The 19,863-nt window shown below is 43.6% G+C and overlaps 1 protein-coding gene across 8 annotated transcripts in view; it reads left to right on the forward strand.

The window, feature by feature from the left end:
* Positions 1-19,863, forward strand: part of ARHGAP26 (Rho GTPase activating protein 26) — a 470,178-nt gene that overhangs the window by 389,937 nt on the left and 60,378 nt on the right. For all 8 annotated transcript variants that reach the window (XR_004036031.3, XM_030841061.3, XM_060296385.2 and 5 more), the window contains one exon: positions 6,982-7,135. Coding sequence is in view for 7 of the 8 variants with exons in the window: in XM_030841061.3 (XP_030696921.1) it covers positions 6,982-7,135 (154 nt within the window). In the remaining variant the exon portion in view is untranslated. The remainder of the gene's footprint in view (positions 1-6,981; positions 7,136-19,863) is intronic.

The following is a 19,863-nucleotide window of genomic DNA, read 5'->3' on the forward strand; positions in this document are numbered from 1 at the left end:
TCTTGTTAACTGGCAGCTGGGATTATCGCTCTGATTAATTCTTTTAGTTCAGTTAATTCATCCTGGACCCTCTCCCAGACAGGCCCAGGGAGAGGTTGAGAATTCAGCTCATGTACTTAACATGTGTGTCTTCCTTGCTGAAAAATAACTGGGAATCCATACTGTTCAGAGCTTTATGTAATACCTCTCTCGGAGCCATCAAAGCTGCAGCATGTGTCTTTTCTCAGGTTGCCTCTGCAGGTCCTGGGCGCTCTGGACACACCTGTTTGTTTTGGCAGACGACATGTTTATCCACAGGGATTCCTGTTGTCACACAGACTGTAAGGTGTAATGTGGTTCTTATCTTAATTATGTATGGTTACCATGTGTGAGTGAGAACCGCATAGTTGATGTGGCCCTTAAAAAATGATGCTGTGGAAAGCTCATGGCAGGAAAAAAGTTCAAGGTAGATCATTAAATAAAAAAGAGCATATTCCAGCCTCTCACCTCTGGCATTATCACTATGTAAAACAGATATTGTAGCATTAGGCATTATGTAATCCCAACTTGTTAAAAGAAAAAAATAGGTGTCTGTTTCTACGTATGGAAAAACAACTGGACTTTTACACACCAAAATACATCTAGGTTATTTGTATGCTATTCTGTACTTTTCAGTTGGAGAGGAATGCATATTTATTATGTATTGCCTAATTTTTACGCGATAAAAACAAAACTCTCTAATCATACACTTCATTTACTATCTCAAACCCATTTTGCAATGAGTCATGGCATAAAAATAAGTAAATCTATCATTTTCTTCTTTCTCATGAGCAGTGGTGTAAGCAGTCTGTATGTAGGCTTCCTCAGATACCGGGGAACCATAGACTAAAGGGAGACTGTCCCTCCTGAAAAGTAAGTTCTCAGGGAAGAAAGAGGGCTATGTTGTGAGTAGCAGAGTGTCTGCTTAACTGTGACCATTCAGTTCCCTGTCCAGCCATTAATTAGAGGCGCATTCCTACGCCGTGGTTTTTGAAATGCTGTTTCAAGAGAGGCTCCCCACTGTACCTCCATGTCTCATCCCAGTGAATCACTTCCGTCCTGGGCCAGCCACAATGACTTCCCCATTCTCTCATGCACTCCATTTTCATGGGCATTCTTTCCCTTTGCAATGCAGAGGGTTATTATGGGCACCATGGGGAGAGAATGTCAGTCAGTCCACAGGGGACCAAAATCAGTGGTGGTTTTGCTGAAGACAACCTGCCAGAAGTTGTGATATCATGTCCTGCATCTAGGGTCCAAACAACATTGACCACATTTTTCACTCATCACCTCCCTGTTTAGTCCATCATTGCCCCAACTACATTTTAAGATTATTTTTTAAAACATTGCCCAGCCTATTTTCATGTGCTCAAATATGCTGCCCAAACTACTTCTTCAGATTATTTTTATCGTAGGGACTGAGGCTGGGTCAGCATGAAAGCAGACCAGCTCAGATTTTAGTGGGGCTTGGCACACCACTCTTATCAGCAGCAAAAGCTACAGAGGAGAAAAATTGCTTTAGAAAGTCTGATTCCAAGCTTCCTGTGTACTTGGGTGTTTCCCAGAGATGGTAAACTCAGAAATTGCTGTGCACTCATTTTTTATTGCAAAATTCATTAAGCTGCTATGCTATTATCATTGTCTTGTCAAGATGATACATTACAGGCTTCATTGCAAAACTTTAACAAGCAAGAGAAAGTACACCTCTCGCTCCACCATAGCCCGGGAAAGCCTCTGGGCGTTTTGCTTTTGCAAAACGTTTTGCATTTAATATTTTTGGTGTAACGCCCTGGGTCTCTGCAGAACCTCCATCTGTCTTGCGATTCCCTTTTCTTCCTGTTTGATCATGTGGAGAGTGAGTTCCCTCCTTTGGGCTCTGTGAGGCGTCAGGAGCTGCTGTTAAAGATCTTCTTTCTGACGACTCGTCTGAGACCTCATGGAAAGCTGAGATATCAGCCTCTATGATGACAGACTTCTGTGCATGGTGAGAAACCTCCCTCAAAGTGGCGTCGAAGGTCTGTGTTTCCTATTTACCCTCCAGCTCTGAGTATTCAGTGGGCCAGACGTGTTCAGGCCTGCCGAGCCAGGCGGATTTGGCATGTGCGTTCCTGGCCTCGCCTCTGAGTTCTGTGATCAAGAGACCCTGCGTCTTGTATGTGGCACGCTTGTCATCGGAGCGAGCGGGAATCACTTGGTAAATATGGAAAGTGAAGGAGCTTAGCTCCCAGATTTCCATGGCAACCCCCAGAACAAGTACAATATCACCAAAATTATTCTGCGGTTGCTTTTTTTAGTTGCAGTGATTTGGTTGCATACTCATGTTTTTCCGCTCCTGATTTGTACAAAAAAAACACAGACTCTGCCCACTGTAACTAGTACTTTGGTTTCAAGGACATTAGTGGTCCCTGCCCGAAGCACCTGAAAAATTCAGTCACACAAAACTGCCTCCTGTGTGCTAACAGAATACGTTCTGATCGTTTGTGTTGCCTTATTTATGCTTATTATGTATGTCATGACTGTTGTGGAGCTCTAATCTCTACTGTGCACGGCCTGGGCACCAGGAATGTATGAGCTGACACTGACTCACCGGTCATCGTCATGGATGCTTGATGTAGTCTGTGAGGGCAGACGTGGCCCTGCCCTTCGGTAGTGTGTGTTTTTAAGGACCAAGTCCACATCCAGTTTGTCACTCCTTGGAGAACACATGTTCATGAAAGCATCCAACATGTTACCCATGCATGTTTACAATTGTTTGGGCTTTTATTTTATCATTTCTTTGTTTCTGAGCTCTTGTTTTCTGTGACTAATATGAAGAGAGATTCTTGTGGACAAACATGCCTGAGGAAAGCAAGCATTCTCACTGCCTTCAGCCAGTTCCAGAAGACTCTTGCATTGGGGGCATTCTTTCTGTTTTGGCCATTTGATCTTGTCGGTTTGACTCATAGCTGGTTGTTGTTTTCCTTTTTCAGCCCACTAGCCTGTAATTTTTTTTTCTTCAGCAATATAATTGCCATCGGTCCTTCTTACACCTTCTGATGCGGATGCCAGAGCTGGTTTGAATCATCAGTGACTCAGAGAAGTCCAGCTCTGTATTTGAATGATTTGGTTAATTAAAAAAAAAAAAAATCTTTTAGGCTGCCTGTTCTCATTCTGTTTTTCTGTCAGGAGCAAGTATTCATTTGCCCACCTGACAAAAGTCCTCCTGTTTCGAGTGACATTGCTGAATCATTTTCTCTTTATTTCTTAACGGATTGCAAATGCTGTAGAATTTGTCGTAGTATAGTTTGCCTTAACCACTAAACATTTGATTTGCTATTGATTTCACTCCCCACTCCTTCTCTGGAATAATCACCTTCCTACTCACCCTCAGGAAGGATCGTCAGCATTTCAGCTTAGACATCTGTCCGCTTAGAAGCTCTCAGTCTCATTACGTGAGGTCTCCTGTCAAAGAAAACTGTAGTGATCTTGTAGTCAGAGAGTGCCAGGTTTCAGATTTCCTTATCATATGGCCCATGGAGGGATATCAGTAAAGAGTCTGCGTCTTTGGCCATCTTGTCTGCAAAACTGTGGAATATTATGATTAATTTTTTGGCATTTTCTCTTTGGACAAAAAACTCCTTTCCCTGATCTTTTGTTTTTGTTGTTGTTTTGTTGTAGGTTACACCATATGTGACAGGTCCTAGATATCTAACTATAAGTCAAAATATAATCTCAAAAAGAATTTATTTTTTGCAGAAAGAATTCTGTGTCCTCCAGTAAATGAATACTAGAAATCCTCAGGCTCAGTTTGGGCGTAGCCATCTGTTTTATTCTGTTGACTTTGCCAGTCCAGGGACAGTCAAGTCCTCATTATCCGCCCATATCCTCGTTCTGTTGTGGGTTTACGGGAGTTTGGGATTAACACACACTACTATACATAAAATAGATAATCGACAGGGGCCCACTGTATAGCACAGGGAACTCTACCTAATATTCTGTAATAACCTACATGGGAAAAGAATCTGAAAAAGAATAGATATATGTATATGTATAACTGACTCACTTTGCTGTACACCTGAAACTAACACAACATTGTAAATCAACTATACCCCAATATAAATTTTCTTTTTTTTTTTCGGTACGCGGGCCTCTCACTGTTGTGGCCTCTCCGGTTGCAGAGCACAGGCTCCAGACACGCAGGCTCAGCGGCCATGGCTCACGGGCCCAGCCGCTCCGCGGCATGTGGGATCTTCCCAGACCGGGAAACGAACCCGTGTCCCCCGCATCGGCAGGTGGACTCTCAACCACTGCGCCACCAGGGAAGCCCCCCCAACATAAAATTTTTTTAAGTAAACAAGAAAAAACAAATATCATGTTCCACATGCTACGGCCTTCCTCATTAGCTCGTGGAGAGACCCAGTCTATAATACTGTAACGGGAGATATGTTCTTAAAACTTTTACCTAAGTCCATTTTTTAGAATCAGATCTTTTTATGAACATTAGGATTCTGATAAAATATTTTATAAAGCAAAGCATCTTTATATAATTTTTTTTTAAATTGTGATTTCAAAGTGTTGTCTGTCACATGCCCAACCTTAGGTTGCTTATACTGAGAAAGGTAAACATATGAACAAGTGAATATGTGCAAGTTAATCAATAGTCTAGTATACATCTGATTAAAATACCAACGAATTAGTGTCAGAGTCTGCTGTCTGGGGTCAGGGTTTGGTACCCAGGAGGAGCTCAATAAATATTTATTGAAAAAATGAAAATCGAAGAAGGTTTCATTTCAGATACTCTGTTTTTCTAATGCATCGTAAGGCAGAAAAAAAAAAAGTCCTGATAATATTTTAGAAAAGCTGATATTCTTTTTGTATGACATTATTTTTAATTCATAGAATTATAACCCTCTCATGGACAAGTAAATGTAATCACAGAGAAATAAGAGCTTTAGTTATACTCTTCTATTTCCTATGAACTCAGATTATTATGTCCTGCGAACTTGGCCTCAAACCAGAGTTAATAAAACTCTTCATCTCTCCTCCCATATGAAGCAGAATACATCTCCACTGAGCCCCAAAGATGTGTCATCTTTACTCCCCTTGGAATGAAGGTAGTCTTGGGCTCCTCACACTTTTTCAGGAGTCTTGATATGAGTATTTTGTGCAAAGGAAAATTTTACTTATACTGATTCATACTGATAAATGGCATGTCCATTCCCTCAATGATCCTCTAATTATGTAATTTTAGAGTTGTTTTTTTTCCTGGTAGCAAGTACCCATTTGCAGGCCCTGTTAGTCCTTCTACATCGTGGCTCAATGTAACTCTTTTGATTTCTCTTTCTTTGTTGTTTCTCTTTGGAACTCAAGCTTTTGAAATATGAATAGTTCTAAACCTCAGGAATCAATAATCTACTTTTCTCAAAACCTAATTAGAGTTCAGGAATCTCCCATAAGCCTTACGGGGTTTTTAAGTGTTCCGTAGGGCTTCAAACATGGCATTGAGAATTTGCCAAGATACTAGGTGGTATTGGTGTATAGATGTATGTTTGTGTGTTTCTGTATGTGTGTACCTAATATGAAGATTACTCTAACATCATTTCATAAGTATATTTTTACATACATGAGTAGTGCAAGGGAAGAGTATTTTTTATCATGGCCTCATCCCTTTTATTGCCTAAAGAGAGCTGAGTTCACTTCTTGACCTCTAAACTACCATATCAGCGAGCCTAGTCTTCTTCTTAGGGATATGGTATACCTCTGGCTCATTTCAGAAAGGTCCAGTGAGGATTAACCCAGACGTGACATTTCTTGATACGTAAACTGATTGCCCAAAACATCGGTTGATTCCAATATGGTGTATCTGTAAGGAATGTGGAACAAGAATGACATTGTATGTCTCTAATGTTTTGCTGCAGCAGTGGTGCCCATGCCATTTGGCTAAATAATCCCCAAAATGTTTTCTTCAGTGCATGGTTCCAAGTTTTTAAAGATGTGAAGAAACAGAAAGTTCTTTTCTTTGAGCAAGGTTCTGAAGTTTACAAAACGCATTCTTGCCTGTGATCCCACTTGATCCTCATGACAGCTCCCCGAGCTGTGTAAGGCATTTCTCATGCTCCCTATTTTATAGCTGCATTAACCAAGAAACAGAGAGTCAAGGAATATTCCCTGACTCCATACAGCCAGTCAGTGGTGGGAACTCGGGTTTTCTCCCTTCTGACTTGGTAATATTCTCCAAGCACTAATGTGACTGCTTGGAACATGGACTCAGTTTTGTATATGCAGACTACTCTGTAGTCCTTACAGATCTATTGATCAAAGAATTAACTGGAAGCTCAACATCAAATACTTGGAGCTAGAAGCAACCCAGAAGAGTCTATCTGGGGAGTGGTCAGGGGTTTAGACTGCAGAGCCATAAGGAAGTGGATGTCCAAAGAGTAGATATTTTATGGCATGGTACTATAGGGTCAAAGGTAGGACATGGCTTAGGCAAGTAAGACCATGCTGGGGGCAGGAGTTTTAGAATAAAGGGTGAATGTCACCAAACCAAGAGGATATGATTGATTGTAAGGGGGCTTTGAAGGCTCTCTCTGTTCTGACCATCTGCCAGTCCAAAGAAGACACAATTTGTGGTGCGGTGGTGGGGCCACTCTTAGGAAAAGGCTGGTCATATGAAAGGGGAGATGTGTCCTGTCAAGGGAGATGTGTCCTGTCTGTCAAGGGAGATGTGTCCCTTCTGTCAAGGGAGATGTGTCCTGTTAAGTGGAGGACGGAGTTTTGCTCTAAAGTTTCAAGACACCTGTTACTCTTGGGCTCTTCCTTTCCCACTTGTAATTCTTATCCTTTCCTATGTCCTTTTCGTAGCTTCATTGGCACCAGAGAGCTCCATCTAATCTCTTTATTTGTAAACTTTGGTATAGGTAGGAGCAGACTCTCCCTATGGAATAATATTAATATGGAGTTTGTGGCTTTTTCTTCCCCCAGAGGAACAGAGAAACAGCCTCATCGACTCCAGTTTGGAATCTGTCGTCTCATCAAACGCAAACAGCATCCTTAATTCTAGCAGCAGCTTACAGCCCAACATGAACTCCAGTGACCCAGACCTGGATGTGCTCAAACCCACCCGGCCCAACTCACTGTAAGTATGACGTCGGGCTGCTGGCCACAGGGAGCCCTTGCTCAGCCATTCTGCCCAGAATGTGCTGTCTGGCCCCATCTGACTTTGAGTATTGTCCCATGAACCTGATTTAAACCTTCTCCCTCAACTTGGAAGCTTGGCTAAGTTTGTTTTGGAGTTTTTAAGCGTCATCATCTCAAAGGGGAATCATTATTCTTAACATACCGCTTCTTGGCCTTGGTGATGTTTGATTTACCTGCTGAGATGGCTTTGGTGACGGCTCATTGCCTGTGCTGGCTGCTGGGCATGAAAAGCAATTTCTTTTAGTTTTACAAACATCCGGGCACTGTAGTAGCTCAGTAGATTTGTAGCTAAGTCTGCTTCACTCATTTGTGTTGTCACAGTTTCCCTTCTCCCTGATTATGTTGAGTATGTTCAGTGCTATCTCTGTGTCCACTTCCAGAGAAAATAGCTCCCAGGTGCTCTGTGAGTCTTCAACTCCTCAAACCTTAGCATGACCGTGATCACAGAGCACATTCTCTAAAGGAGAAGAACCTCTGTTGCTTCATTCTTGGGTGTCGAGCACCCACAGCTGAGACAGGCAGTTTTGAGGCTGGTTGTCCAACCCTCCACGGAAACTAGATCTACTCTGCTTGGGCCAGAAAGTTCTCTTTTGTGGTTACATCCCACATTACTTAGCCTGCTTCTTCGGACCACCCCATAAATCTTGTCCACTAGAGCCTTTGCATAAAGAATGTGAGGCCATGACAAAACAGCTGGACTCTCCAGCCACAGTTGTATAAGACTCAGGAAGAACAGAGTTGACTTTGCCTTTCTCTGGTGAAAATAGTTTGAGGTTCAGCCACAAATTGCCTTCAGGACAGTTGTTTCTCTTGGTGAGGCCCCAGGATGTCAGAACCTTTTCCTGCCCCTCTCCCTGCTGTGGTTGCATGATCGCGCTCCGCCATTCTATCTTGCCAACATAGTTACAGATCTGCAAAATGGGTCTAACAATTTTTGCCTTAGAAGGGACTGAGGGATATTAAGGTTTGGAAGGAAAAATGACTCTAAAATGGATATGAGGCACTTAGAAAATGCAGCAACAGTGTAAGATGGAATTGTACATTGAGAAAATCAGGTCTCTTTTTCATTGTTGGCAGCTTTAAGTCCTACCTTGATATTCAAGAAATGTAATTACCTGTTATCAGGTAGATGATGTGTTTTTTTTTTTTACCAAGAACTAGCCTCAAATGCTCAAAATAATTTAACTTGTTCAGCTTGTGGGCAGTGAGTCCTCTCTGGTTCTCCGTGGCCAGACTTGCCTGTGGAGCCTCCCTTCCTTGATGGATGGCTCTCTAGGGTACTCCTGGAGCCGTTTTCCTTGCAGTTGCTGGAGTTATTTGTTGCTCAGAATGAACAAGGTTGAATTTCTAGCCCAGGTTACTTAAGACTCCCTGATTTTAGCCGGCGGCACCAACTAGTGGTCTTTAATCTTTGTTTTCAGCTGCTGGGGGCTGGGAGCCCCCCCAAGTCACCGTTGAGTACAGTGTGTCCAAAGAGGCTACTTTGGCAGCTATGTGGAAATGGGGGGTTTGGTCTTTTAAACAGGTCATGGAGGAGGGGGCTTGGGATTTTTTATTTTTCAGTTATCTAGATGTGATTTGTTTTACATAAAACACTGGGGGTCACTTTGCCTGCTTCACGCCAGATGCATCCCTACCTGGTGTATGTTTGGGGGGCTTTCCCAAGGAAGGGAGGATGAGGCCAGGAACAGTCCACTTGTTTGCCTCTGGTGGAGGATGGGAGGTAGGAATGTGGGTGTGTTTCCCGCAAGACTGTTGTCTTCCAAGCCCAGTGAATAGCTAACTGATACCTGGAAATCTTGAGCTCCAGGAGGGCTGCTCTTGAGGTGGAAGCAGTGCTGACACCAGCGTTTGCTACGGACCTGATGAGGGCCATGCCAGCAGCCCTAAACACTCTGCAGCTGGTTCTCCACCCATTTCTGAAACCCAGGGCCAGGAGATGTTGTTGCCCAGTTTGTGCCTGCCAGATTTATTCTGCCTGGGATTGGCCTGGCCTGGGATTGGACCACCGACAGATGGATGAGAGGTCATCCCGGCAAGCGGAAGCCACAGTACTTCCCTGAGTCAGTGAATTCTGAGGCACCCTCTGCCATGGTGCTGGGACTCAGTTGCAACCAGCCGAGACCACTTGGGTCTCAGCCTCTGTCCTGGACCCTTTCATTCCTTCCGTCATTGTTCACTTGGAGGTGCACAGAGCTCCTTGAATGGGGACACTTAATGACGCAGATGAAAACACAAGACCAGGTCGAGGGGTGGGGGATTACCATTACCTTGACTGTAAATTAGGCACAGCGTGGGGAAACCAGTCACCAGAAAACTGTGTGTTCTTTTTATTTCATTCATTTGTTTTTCATTGTTTTCATAATGACTGGAATGATCCTTCTGACCACATAACAATCATAATGAAAGAAACTTGTTTGTGACTCAGCGTCCCTTGGTACTCTGGAGGCCACATTTTGCTGTCTCCTTTGTAAATCTTTTCTAATTCTCCAAGGAGATGAAGGTCCTCTTGTTTGTGTGGACATAATGCTAAATCAGGCATCAGAATCTGAGATGCCACCATTTCAGGCCTGCCAGGGCAAGGCTGCAGGGAGCCTATCTTTAGCAGGTCCTCAGCTGGACCTCTTGAGGTTGCTGTCTCTCCTAAAGATCAAAGGACACTTGGTGAGCCGAGACCAAAGTTTAGCTCATCTAAAATGGTCAGCAAATAGTGCTGACCTGGTTTATGCTCAGACCTCTGCTGAGCTACCTGGGGTAAAGGAGAAAAAGAGGATTCCTGGCCTCCCCGGGAGTTTACACTCTGGCTGAGGAGGAAAAATGGTGGTAAATGGCAGTGCTCAATGGGGCTTAGAGCTCAGAAGTGCATTTAGAGTTCAACAACTCTTAACTGGGTATCTGTTAGGTACACAAACCAGTCAGTGTCGGGAAAAGTGGCGTAGATGAAATGTGAGGTGGGCACTAGGTAAGATGATATGGGTGGATGAAGAGCATTTCCGGTAAGGGGATGAGAGAGGCAGAGATAATCCAGGATGGAGAAAAACAGTCTACAGATGTGTGTGTTAGGGGAGGGGGAACTTAGTTCTTCCCCCACCACGACCACCAAAAAAAAAAAAAAAAAAAGATTGAACAAACCGTTAAGATCAGGTCACTTCACACAAAAATCCAGATTTCATGCTGGAACCACTAGACACACACACACACACACACAAAATAATGAATTTAGACACAGACCTTACAGCATTCACAAAACTTAACTCAAAATGGACCATAGACCTAAATGTAAAATGCAAAACTATAAAATTTCTAGAAGACAACCCAAAGACAATCTAGGTGTCTTTGGGTTTGGCAATGACTGTTTAAAGAAACACCAAAAGCATAATCCATGAAAGAAAAAATTGGTAAGTTGGACTTCATTTAGGCTAAAAGCTTCTACTCTGGGAACGACATTATTAAGAGAATGAAAAGCCAAGCCACAGACTAGGAAAAAGTATTTGCAAAACACATATCTGACAAAGGACCAGTATACTAAATATATAAAGAGCTCTTAAAATTCAACAGTAAGTAAACAAACCACCCAGTTAAAAGCTGAGCAAAGGGGCTTCCCTGGTGGCGCAGTGGTTGGGAGTCCGCCTGCCGACGCAGGGGACACGGGTTCGTGCCCCGGTCCGGGAGTATCCCACATGCCACGGAGCGGCTGGGCCCGTGAGCCGTGGACACTGAGCCTGCGCGTCCGGAACCTGTGCTCCGCAACCGGAGAGGCCACAGCAGTGAGAGGCCCACGTACCGAAAAAAAAAAAAAAAACGATCAAGCGATCACGCTCTTAGGTGTTTACCCAAATGAGTTGAAAGCTTAGGCCCACAAAATCCTGCCTATTCATAATTGCCCAAACGTGGAAGCAACCAAGTTGTTCTTCAGCAGGTGAATGGATAACCAAACTGTGGCACGTCCAGACAATGGAATATTATTTGGTGATATAAGGAAGTGAGCTATCAAGTCATGAAAAGACATGGATGAACCATAAACGCATACTGCTAAGAGAAAAAAGCCACTCTGAAAAGACTGCAGTATAGTATGATACCAACTATATGACATTCTGGAAAAGGAAAAACTATAGAATCAGTAAAAAGATTAGTGGGCAGGAAGGACACAGGGCATTTTTAGGACAGTGATACTCTTCTGTATGATATCCTAATAGTAGATATTACTAAATGCATAATGCAAGACATTATGCATTTGTCAAAACCCATAGAAAAGAAAGAGTGAATCCTAATGTAAACTGTGGACTTTAGTTAATAATAATAGCAATAATAATAATGTATCAGTATTGGTTCATCAGTGGCAATAAACGTACCACACTAATGAAAGGTGTTAATAATAGGGGAAACTTAGGGAAAGGGGAGAGTTATATGAAAACTCTAAGTTATTTTGAGCCATTTTTCTGTAAACCTAAAACTGCTCTAAAAAGTAGTCTATTAGTAAATTTTTTTTTAATCTAGATTTCCAGCTTCTTCTGAAAAGTTATAAGATTTGGCCACACTAAATTCATACGTTGCTTGGTAACAGATGATACTCTTTAGTCACTATCTTCTCTCTTTTCTGTCTCCAAGGCCTGTGATAAATTAAATACGGCCAAAGAATCTTTGCAGCCCCTCCCATTAAGAGGTGGAGTCCTTGAATCTAGGCCGGCCTTTACCCTCTGACTTGATTTGATCATTATATGACTTCCAAGCCCAGGCCACAAGGCCTTGCAGCCTCCCATCTCCTCTTGGAACCCAGCCACCGTGTAAAAAGTACAGCCGAGCCTCCTTGAGGATGAAGGACTGTTAGAGAGAGGAAGCCCGCTGTCCCAGCCAAGCCCAGTGCCCAGGCCACCGTCAGCTAATGCAGCCACATGAATGAGTCCAGGAAAGACCAACAGAAAAGCTGCCCAGTTACCCCCACAGATTCATGAAAAAGAATACATTGTGGTTGTTTTAAGCCCCTGAATTTAGGCCAGTTTTTTCAGCAATAGTTAACTAACACAAGTCAGAGTCATGGGCAACTTCCTTGGGATGGCACTGGGCTGCCTGGGTCAGGTATGGAAGATTCTCACCGTAGCATAGTGGCACGTGGAGATTAGCCTTTCCATTTTCAGAATCTTCTTTGAAAGAAAATGACTCGTAAATGAGATTCTAAGAAGTTCAGAAACAAAACAAAACCCATAGCTGATGGCTGAGGCATGGAAAGCAGGAAGCCCTAGGTTTTAATCCTGGCACCAACATCGACTGGCTGGTGCTCTTCCTTGGCCCTGAACATGCCCCTGAACGTGCCCAATGCCCGCTGCCGGTGCTGGAAGGAGTGGGGCTGACCTGTCTCTAAGAACGGAGGTCATTCACTGGGTGCTTACAAAGGACTGCAGAAATAAGTCTCTCTCTCCTCTCCCAGTGACCAACAGAGATGGCCTCGTGCCATCGCTTTTCTGGGAGACAGTGATTTTTAAGGAGGAAGTAAACAAATGCTGAGAAAGTAGTCAGGGGACATCCCCCTAGGGACTTGAGATACTGCAGTAATTCCCCCAAATTAAAACCGACCAGGGGAAGGCTTTTTTCAGACCGCTGGGGTAGGGATGGAGGGGCTGGTTAGGATTGAAAGAAGGCCAGGAGAGCAGAGGATGATTCCAGCAATGGAGGAACCCAGCCTTGGAGTTCTCTCTGCCTAAGTGGTCCCCACCCCTAAAAAATAACTCACTGCCCAGTAGCCCCATCAATAAAACTAATTTTTTCTCATCCTTTCCGCTTAACACACACACACACGCGTTTCCAAGTTATTTCTAGTTACCTAAAAGATGTGTGCATGCCAGACGCCTTCAAATTCTGCCAGAGTCAACCGTCCTCTCTGGTTTTAGTGGCCAGTGAGAGGCGGCAAGAGAACAGTGCCTGGAATTCAGAGGATAAACAAGGCCTGCTTCCAGGCAGAGTTGTTTCTCTGAAGCACTGTTGGCTCCTGCTGCATTTGATTCAGCGGCTCTCATCTGAAACCTGGGGAAAGCTTGCCTGGAGAGAGATCTCTAAAACTTTACTTCTGTTTTGCTTATTCAGTCAAAATTCACTCAACAAATATTGGTGAACACTGACTGTGGGCCAGGTGTTATTCTGAGTGCTGAAGATAGAGTGATAGAAAGATTAGAGTTTCTGCGCTCATTGATTTTATATTCTAGTAAGGTAACATCAGTATCTCAAATATCAAATGTTGAGAAGTTCTGTGGAGAAAACCAACATAGAGTAAAGGAGGTACAGATTTGGAGGGGAAGGAGGCAAGTTACTTTAGGACTTTCTGCCTCAGTTTCTTCATCTGTAAAATGGGGTCATCATACCCTCCACAAAAATGTGTTGTGACAGTTAAGTGAGATCACCTTTTGTCATATCATTTACATGTACAGCACTGTGAAAGGCAGTTACCGGTAATGACTCAGAGGCCCTCTTCCACACCATCCGTTCTCTCCCTCTATTCTGTCAACCCTGGTGTGTATTTTTCGGGTGCAGAGAGATGTCCCAGGCTGTTCTGCTCATCTCTCCGCACAGGCTTACTATCTTGGTAGCCTGGAGCTCTCTGTCAGGTCAGTCTTTGAGTATCAGTGAAAAGAAGGGGACTTCTACTGTAGAGTCAGGTTCTGCCCCACCTTAAACCTAGACCAGCTGGGGTAGGCAAGCCTGTTCCTGAGACATGTGGGAACCTCCACATCCCATGGGGTACCTGATAAGCTGCATGCCTAGCTGTTATTTATTGGGACCAAATGAATCACTAAAGGAATAAAAGGCATTAGACAACTGGTAACTAATGGCATATTTTTTAAAGTAATTTTCTAAGTGCTATTTTATGCCAAAAGAGTTACACCCAAACAGGCAGCTATGATTTTGCTCCAGTGATCTTTGTTTTGTCATTCTTTGGGATGCAGGGATTTGAAAGAGGAAGTTTTCCTCTGTGGTTGAGTCAGTTTGCTGTGGGAAGAGGATCTTTCCCGTTAGATTGAGGATACCATTTCTCACCTACCTCCAAGCAGAAAAGGTCTCTCGAGACAGTTTTGCCTGAAAATTTGGTGGCATTCCCCACCTCGAAAAATAGCTCGAAAGCGTAATGATTTTCACAAGGAGTCATGTGCCTTTTCTTATTACTCCTCACCACCCCCACGGTGGCTCCAGCCTGCTTGGTCGTGGTTGTCTCTTGGACAAGCCCAGAACCTTCCCTCTTACGTCTCAGGCTCCTGGGGCCACCATAGCCACAGCTCTTCCAAGTACCAGGCCAGCTTCCCTTGACATTTTCAGAGATTCGTCACTGACATGACCCACATTCTTGTTTCCTGAGAGGCCTCCCGTCAGCTTTTCCCATTCCCCAGCCAAGATCTTCCGGGCCAGTCAGGAGCCCAGCTGGCTTCCCTTGGTTGAGGGTGGAGATTCCTGCCTGGTGACCCATCCGATTTTTATTGGATAAATGTGTTTGGTTATTAGCGGTTCTTCTTTTTTTCATAGAAAAATCGATCGAGGCAGGCCTCACACTTCATGACCCAGCAGGATTTCTTTCCCAAGCACCAGGGCTGTCCGTGGGCTTGGATCGCTCCAGCGTGTCAGCAGAGGGGGTATGGGAGGAGGCGGGGACTGGCCATCATTCCAATGCTCAGCCAGCATCCCCGTTTTCCAGCAGAGTGGAAGTCACAAATGGAACGATGTTTTCCTTCACACAGATTGTTTTCTTCCCCCCTTTATGAGCTAAAATCATATAAAGGGTCTGCATTTTCTTCTGTACACTAATTAATCTTACCAAATAATCTTAAACAGTTCCCCCATTTGCCATGACATGGAGTAGATGATGAAGCCTTGGGGTTTAATTAAACATATGAACGAACGAATTTCATTCTGGATTTAGCTGCATTTTATATGTGTAAGTAGGTGTCAGGCATTTTAAATCTCCAGTTTTTGGTAGTGTCTTTAGGGAAGGAAATAGGCTTACGATTTTGCATGGCTTTCAGCACTATTATGCCTGTAAGTGGACTTGGAAGGAACTCTGAAAGGCTGTTTTTCTCGCTTTGGGTTAGATCTGAGATTGTCTGTCTCCCTCCCTGTGTATATAATTTGGAGGAATCTTATTGGTTGATCCAGATCCTAAATTGGGTAAATTAAAATCATATTTGAGTTCAAGTACTGCTTTTTAAACCTTCTTAGTCAGTCTGGAAAGCAGATGCGTCCTTAGCTAGGAACACATTTCTAGTTGGAAACAGCCTTGGGGTCTTATTTTTAATGCCTTCTCTGCATTAAGAATATAGAAAACCATGTACTGTAGTCTGCTTTGGTCTCTGCATGCTGCTCTTCCAGGGCAGGGTCTTAGCTCAGCACGGTGTTTGCCAGAGTGTGGCCCTGTGACCAGCATCATTGGTGTCACCTGGGAGCTCATTAGAAATGCATGTTCTCAGGCCCCACCCAGACTTATTGGGTCAACAACTCTGGAGGAGGAGCCCAGCAATCTGTGTTCTAACAAGCCCTGCAGGTCATTCTGACACATGCTCAAGTCTGAGAACCGTGGTCATAATGCGTTAGGCTGATAGACTTCCACAAGAAAAACATCTGGCTATACCTCAATGTAAAGCACTCAGGGCCAAGCGTGTGTCATCGCTGGCACTTTGTCCCTGCAGTGATAACAGTAGTGGAGCTTAAGAGCACCCTGCCCTTGGCCCTCAGGGGAACCCAGTTAGCTCACCAGTGCTATACTTTACAGCTCACCAAGGAAGCCAGCCAGCTGCTTTGCAAATGCTTGCCTTTTGGTCGTAAATCAAGAGAGGGTGAGTACATCAACTAATCAAGCCAATAGGTATTTTTATTGAGCACATACTATGTGTGTAACACGAGAAAGTCAAGACCCTTGCATTGACGGAAGAAGAGATCTCAGGGTATGTGACACTGAAAGTGGTGGGTCAGCATCAGCATGTACAAAAGATGTGAGACTTCTGGGTCAGCATTCCCCAAACTGAGGCAGGAATGGGAGACAGGTGGAAAGAATGGAGTGGGACAAAGTTCAACCGATTCTTGACAAGAGGACTTCTGTGCCTTTAATATGTCCGTTGTGAATCTCCCAAGGGGCATGTCTTATGCTGCATTTCCTAAATGTATTTGACTGCAGAAGATGGTTTTACAGTGCTTCTCTTCAGCCTCTTAAAACAGGATCCCACTGTTTAGGAAATGCTATTCTAAAATACTCTACTTTTGAGGGGGAAAATGTATTTCTCATAATGGATGGTATTATTATGGCAGAGATCCTTCAAAAGAATAGCGATCTCGGGGCTTCCCTGGTGGCGCAGTGGTTGAGAGTTCGCCTGCCGACGCAGGGGACGCGGGTTCGTGCCCTGGTCCGGGAAGATCCCACATGCCGGGGAGCGGCTGGGCCCATGAGCCATGGCCGCTGAGCCTGCGCGTCCGGAGCCTGTGCTCCTCAACGGGAGAGGCCACAGCAGTGAGAGGCCCGCGTACCACAAAAAAAAAGAAAAGAAAAAAAATAAAATAGATTTACTCATTTTTGAAATTGACATTCTTTTATTTATTCTCTTAAATTTGTGGAGTACATCTTTGTGAGAAACAATTCTCTTTTTTAACCTTTAACATTTGTTGTATCCTCAGTAACTAATGATCTGAGTGAGATGCCTGCTATTTGATTGAAGAATAAGGGTCCTACAGAAAGATGATGCTTTTGGTATGTTTTAAATGAAGTTAGTGCTATTTGAATCATTCATTCAATGGCCAGGTGACTCCTCCACTCCAAGCTGGTCTGTCCAGGACTCCAGGTCAGTTTAGCAAATGGTAACTCTTGTAGGACAGCAGAGGAAATTTGTCTCAGGGAGCTAAGTAGAGTGGATCTAGTTAGACCTCTACGTCTGGACTGATTTCAGATTTCTTATTAAATTAGGAAGCCCTAACTTAGGAAACAAGAAAGTCAGCTAGCTACTCATGAGCTCCTCTCCCATCCTCTCAACCAACATTGTGAAGTTTAAGTACTTCAATTTTCTTGAGCTCTATATAGTTCTTTCACCTGATCTTCATCTGTCATTCTCCATCTGCCATCTACCCAATTTCCTTTAAAAGCCCTATTTTAAAGCAGAATATATAATGGAAAAACCTTAACTCCTGACCTTTATGGAGCTGCGCTAGAGTTACTCCATAATAATTAGCAGTTGCTCTGGTAACCTCAGACACATGGCCTAAATCACCTGTGTTCGTCACTATCCATTCCCCACCTTCTGGATAGTAAGATCACATGCTTCCTGCTAATGAAAAAGGAACAATTTAGTAATTTTATCATTCTTTTAAGCTTCTATTGTAAGAGTAGAGGAAGCGATACTGTTTGGGATCAGACACACTAAAAATAGGTGTTTAGTTTTTTGGTGACTAAAGCAGTGACGTAGGAGAGAAATCATCTTGGGTTTTGAGCAAGTTGGAAAGCCCTGTTCTGTCTGTTTTGTTCACCACTGTACTCAGAACCTTAGACGATTTAAGCAGGTAAAATGGGCAGATTAGAATTCAAGGATAGCGGCACCCAGGATGGAATGGGAGAAGGAAATTGCCAAGGCTGTCGGCGTATCAAGTCAGACCTCACTGAGTGGGAGCCCACTAACTTCAGCATTTAGACGTGAAGAGTACTGCTTGCAAGTTGGGAAATCCAAAGCTGGAGCACAGCAGAGATTTCTGATCTTCAAATACGTGTGTTGGCTTCAACTCTGTCTTGGAGGAAGCCTACACCCTCACCTCCCCTAGCTTCCATACACCTTACCTTACAACACAGACGTGGTAGTAGGAGCGCCATGTAACTCCCTGCTTCCTCTGGGGGAGAAACAGCCCCCCACCCCCTCACACACACACATCCTCTTTCCCATTCTTCTCTTGACCCTCTGTGTGAAAGTGGAATTAGAGGAAATATGCCCTGAGTCATCCTGTGGGGGTACTTACGATGCGCAATTGTCACAGTGAAAATAAACTGGCAGAAGATCAAGAATTAAGAAGTGGAATCATGGGACTCCCGGACACACTAATCCAGTAGAGACAAGGTCCACGTGTTAGTGACCGACAGAGCCAAGGTGATCATCGCAGACAGCAGTTAGACCCAGCACTGTCCCAGGTGAAGGCTGCAATTTAAATAATTATTAGCGGAGGAACCCCACTGACTGCTTTTGCTCGAGCTTCTACCATTTCTTAAATCTCAGGGACAGAGACTTCGCTCTGCTTTATGTGTCCTCTTAGAGTACGGCGCCACCAGTTGAATATTTGCCAGTGTAGCCTACCTGCGCCTGGAGACCCCACCAACACCAGCCTCCAGAATCAGCCAGATCTGATGGACAGTCCCTTCCCAGGCAGCCAGCAAACACATAATAAATACCTTCTGTTTAAGGCACCGTTCCAGGCACTAGGAAAGAGACTGAACAACACTCTCCCCTCAAATCTCTGACAGTCCACATGGGGGAAATCAGATCTACGGACATGAGGGGAACATTGCTGCCAGTGAGAGACAGATTTTAAGTCATAAGTGAGTGGTCTGGTCATTCATTCAAAAATATTTATGGTTGAATGAAGTGCCTTTGCAATTTACGTTGTATAGGCAGGGTTTCCAATAATCTCTTCTAGATCTGCTTTAAGTTTGTAACTTCCTTGTCTGCCTTGGTCCAGTTTACTGAGAGCGGGGGAGGAGTTCTGGTTTTATGACCCAACCTTTTTATTCTTTTACCTGGGAGACTTTCTACCTCTCAGACTCTGCCTACTTTCAAGCACTGGGCTTATGAAAGAAAATGGTACCATTCCCAATTGTTTTGTTTTTTTCCACTATGGATCTAACATTTTAGATGCCTCAGAATTTTAAATTTGGAGCATAAGAATGATGTAGAGAGAAAAAAATATTGAAAGGAATGAAAAGTTGGAATTTGATCGTTTGAATATGTTACACTTTAAAAATTTTTTCCACACCTAACAAGAGGATTTCTCATTAGGACAATTGTACTTTTCTTCTTACCCCAAAACTAGCAGTTTACTAATACTTGTTGCAAAAACCTGTAACAATTTCTTGTGTAAAGCCCTACACCAAATATACTGTTAAATTGAAATGTAATTCATACTTCGAAGGGTTGTTTTCTGACCTTATATGGAAAAGGAAAGTTCTTGAGAATTAGTAGTTCTTTAAACTCTGTATCAGAGTAGCCAGGAAAAATAAGTAAAAAGAGACTATGCCTTGCTGTGGGTCAAGAGAAGTTTTGCTAGTAAAGTTTCATGCAACACCTAAATCTCTATGGAGGGCGAGGGCTCTTTTTCCTGGTTCTTTGTGTCAAAGGAAATTCTACGTTAAATTCCCTCTGCCTCACAAGCCAGTTATTAATTCTGACTTTAATTTCAGCGTGAGCCAATTAGGTGATATGTCCACAAGCAAGCACCCTGATTCATCACTGCAAAGAAAGAAACTCTTCTTGCAGTATTTTTCTTTGCAAAGTCAGCTGATTTTTCCAGGCCTTTCTTCCACTTCCACAAATGTCAACTACTGGAGTTTATCCTTTTCAAGGTGTGGTTCAGTAACCAATTCCAGTGGTGATACAAAGGGAGGCTTAATAGAACCTGAGCTGAGTTGATACTTTGAATACAGCTTGCTCTGAATCGGGCCATAGAGAG

This window comes from Globicephala melas, chromosome 3 (genome assembly GCF_963455315.2).
Source record: "Globicephala melas chromosome 3, mGloMel1.2, whole genome shotgun sequence".
In the NCBI taxonomy this organism is placed as follows: domain Eukaryota; kingdom Metazoa; phylum Chordata; class Mammalia; order Artiodactyla; family Delphinidae; genus Globicephala; species Globicephala melas.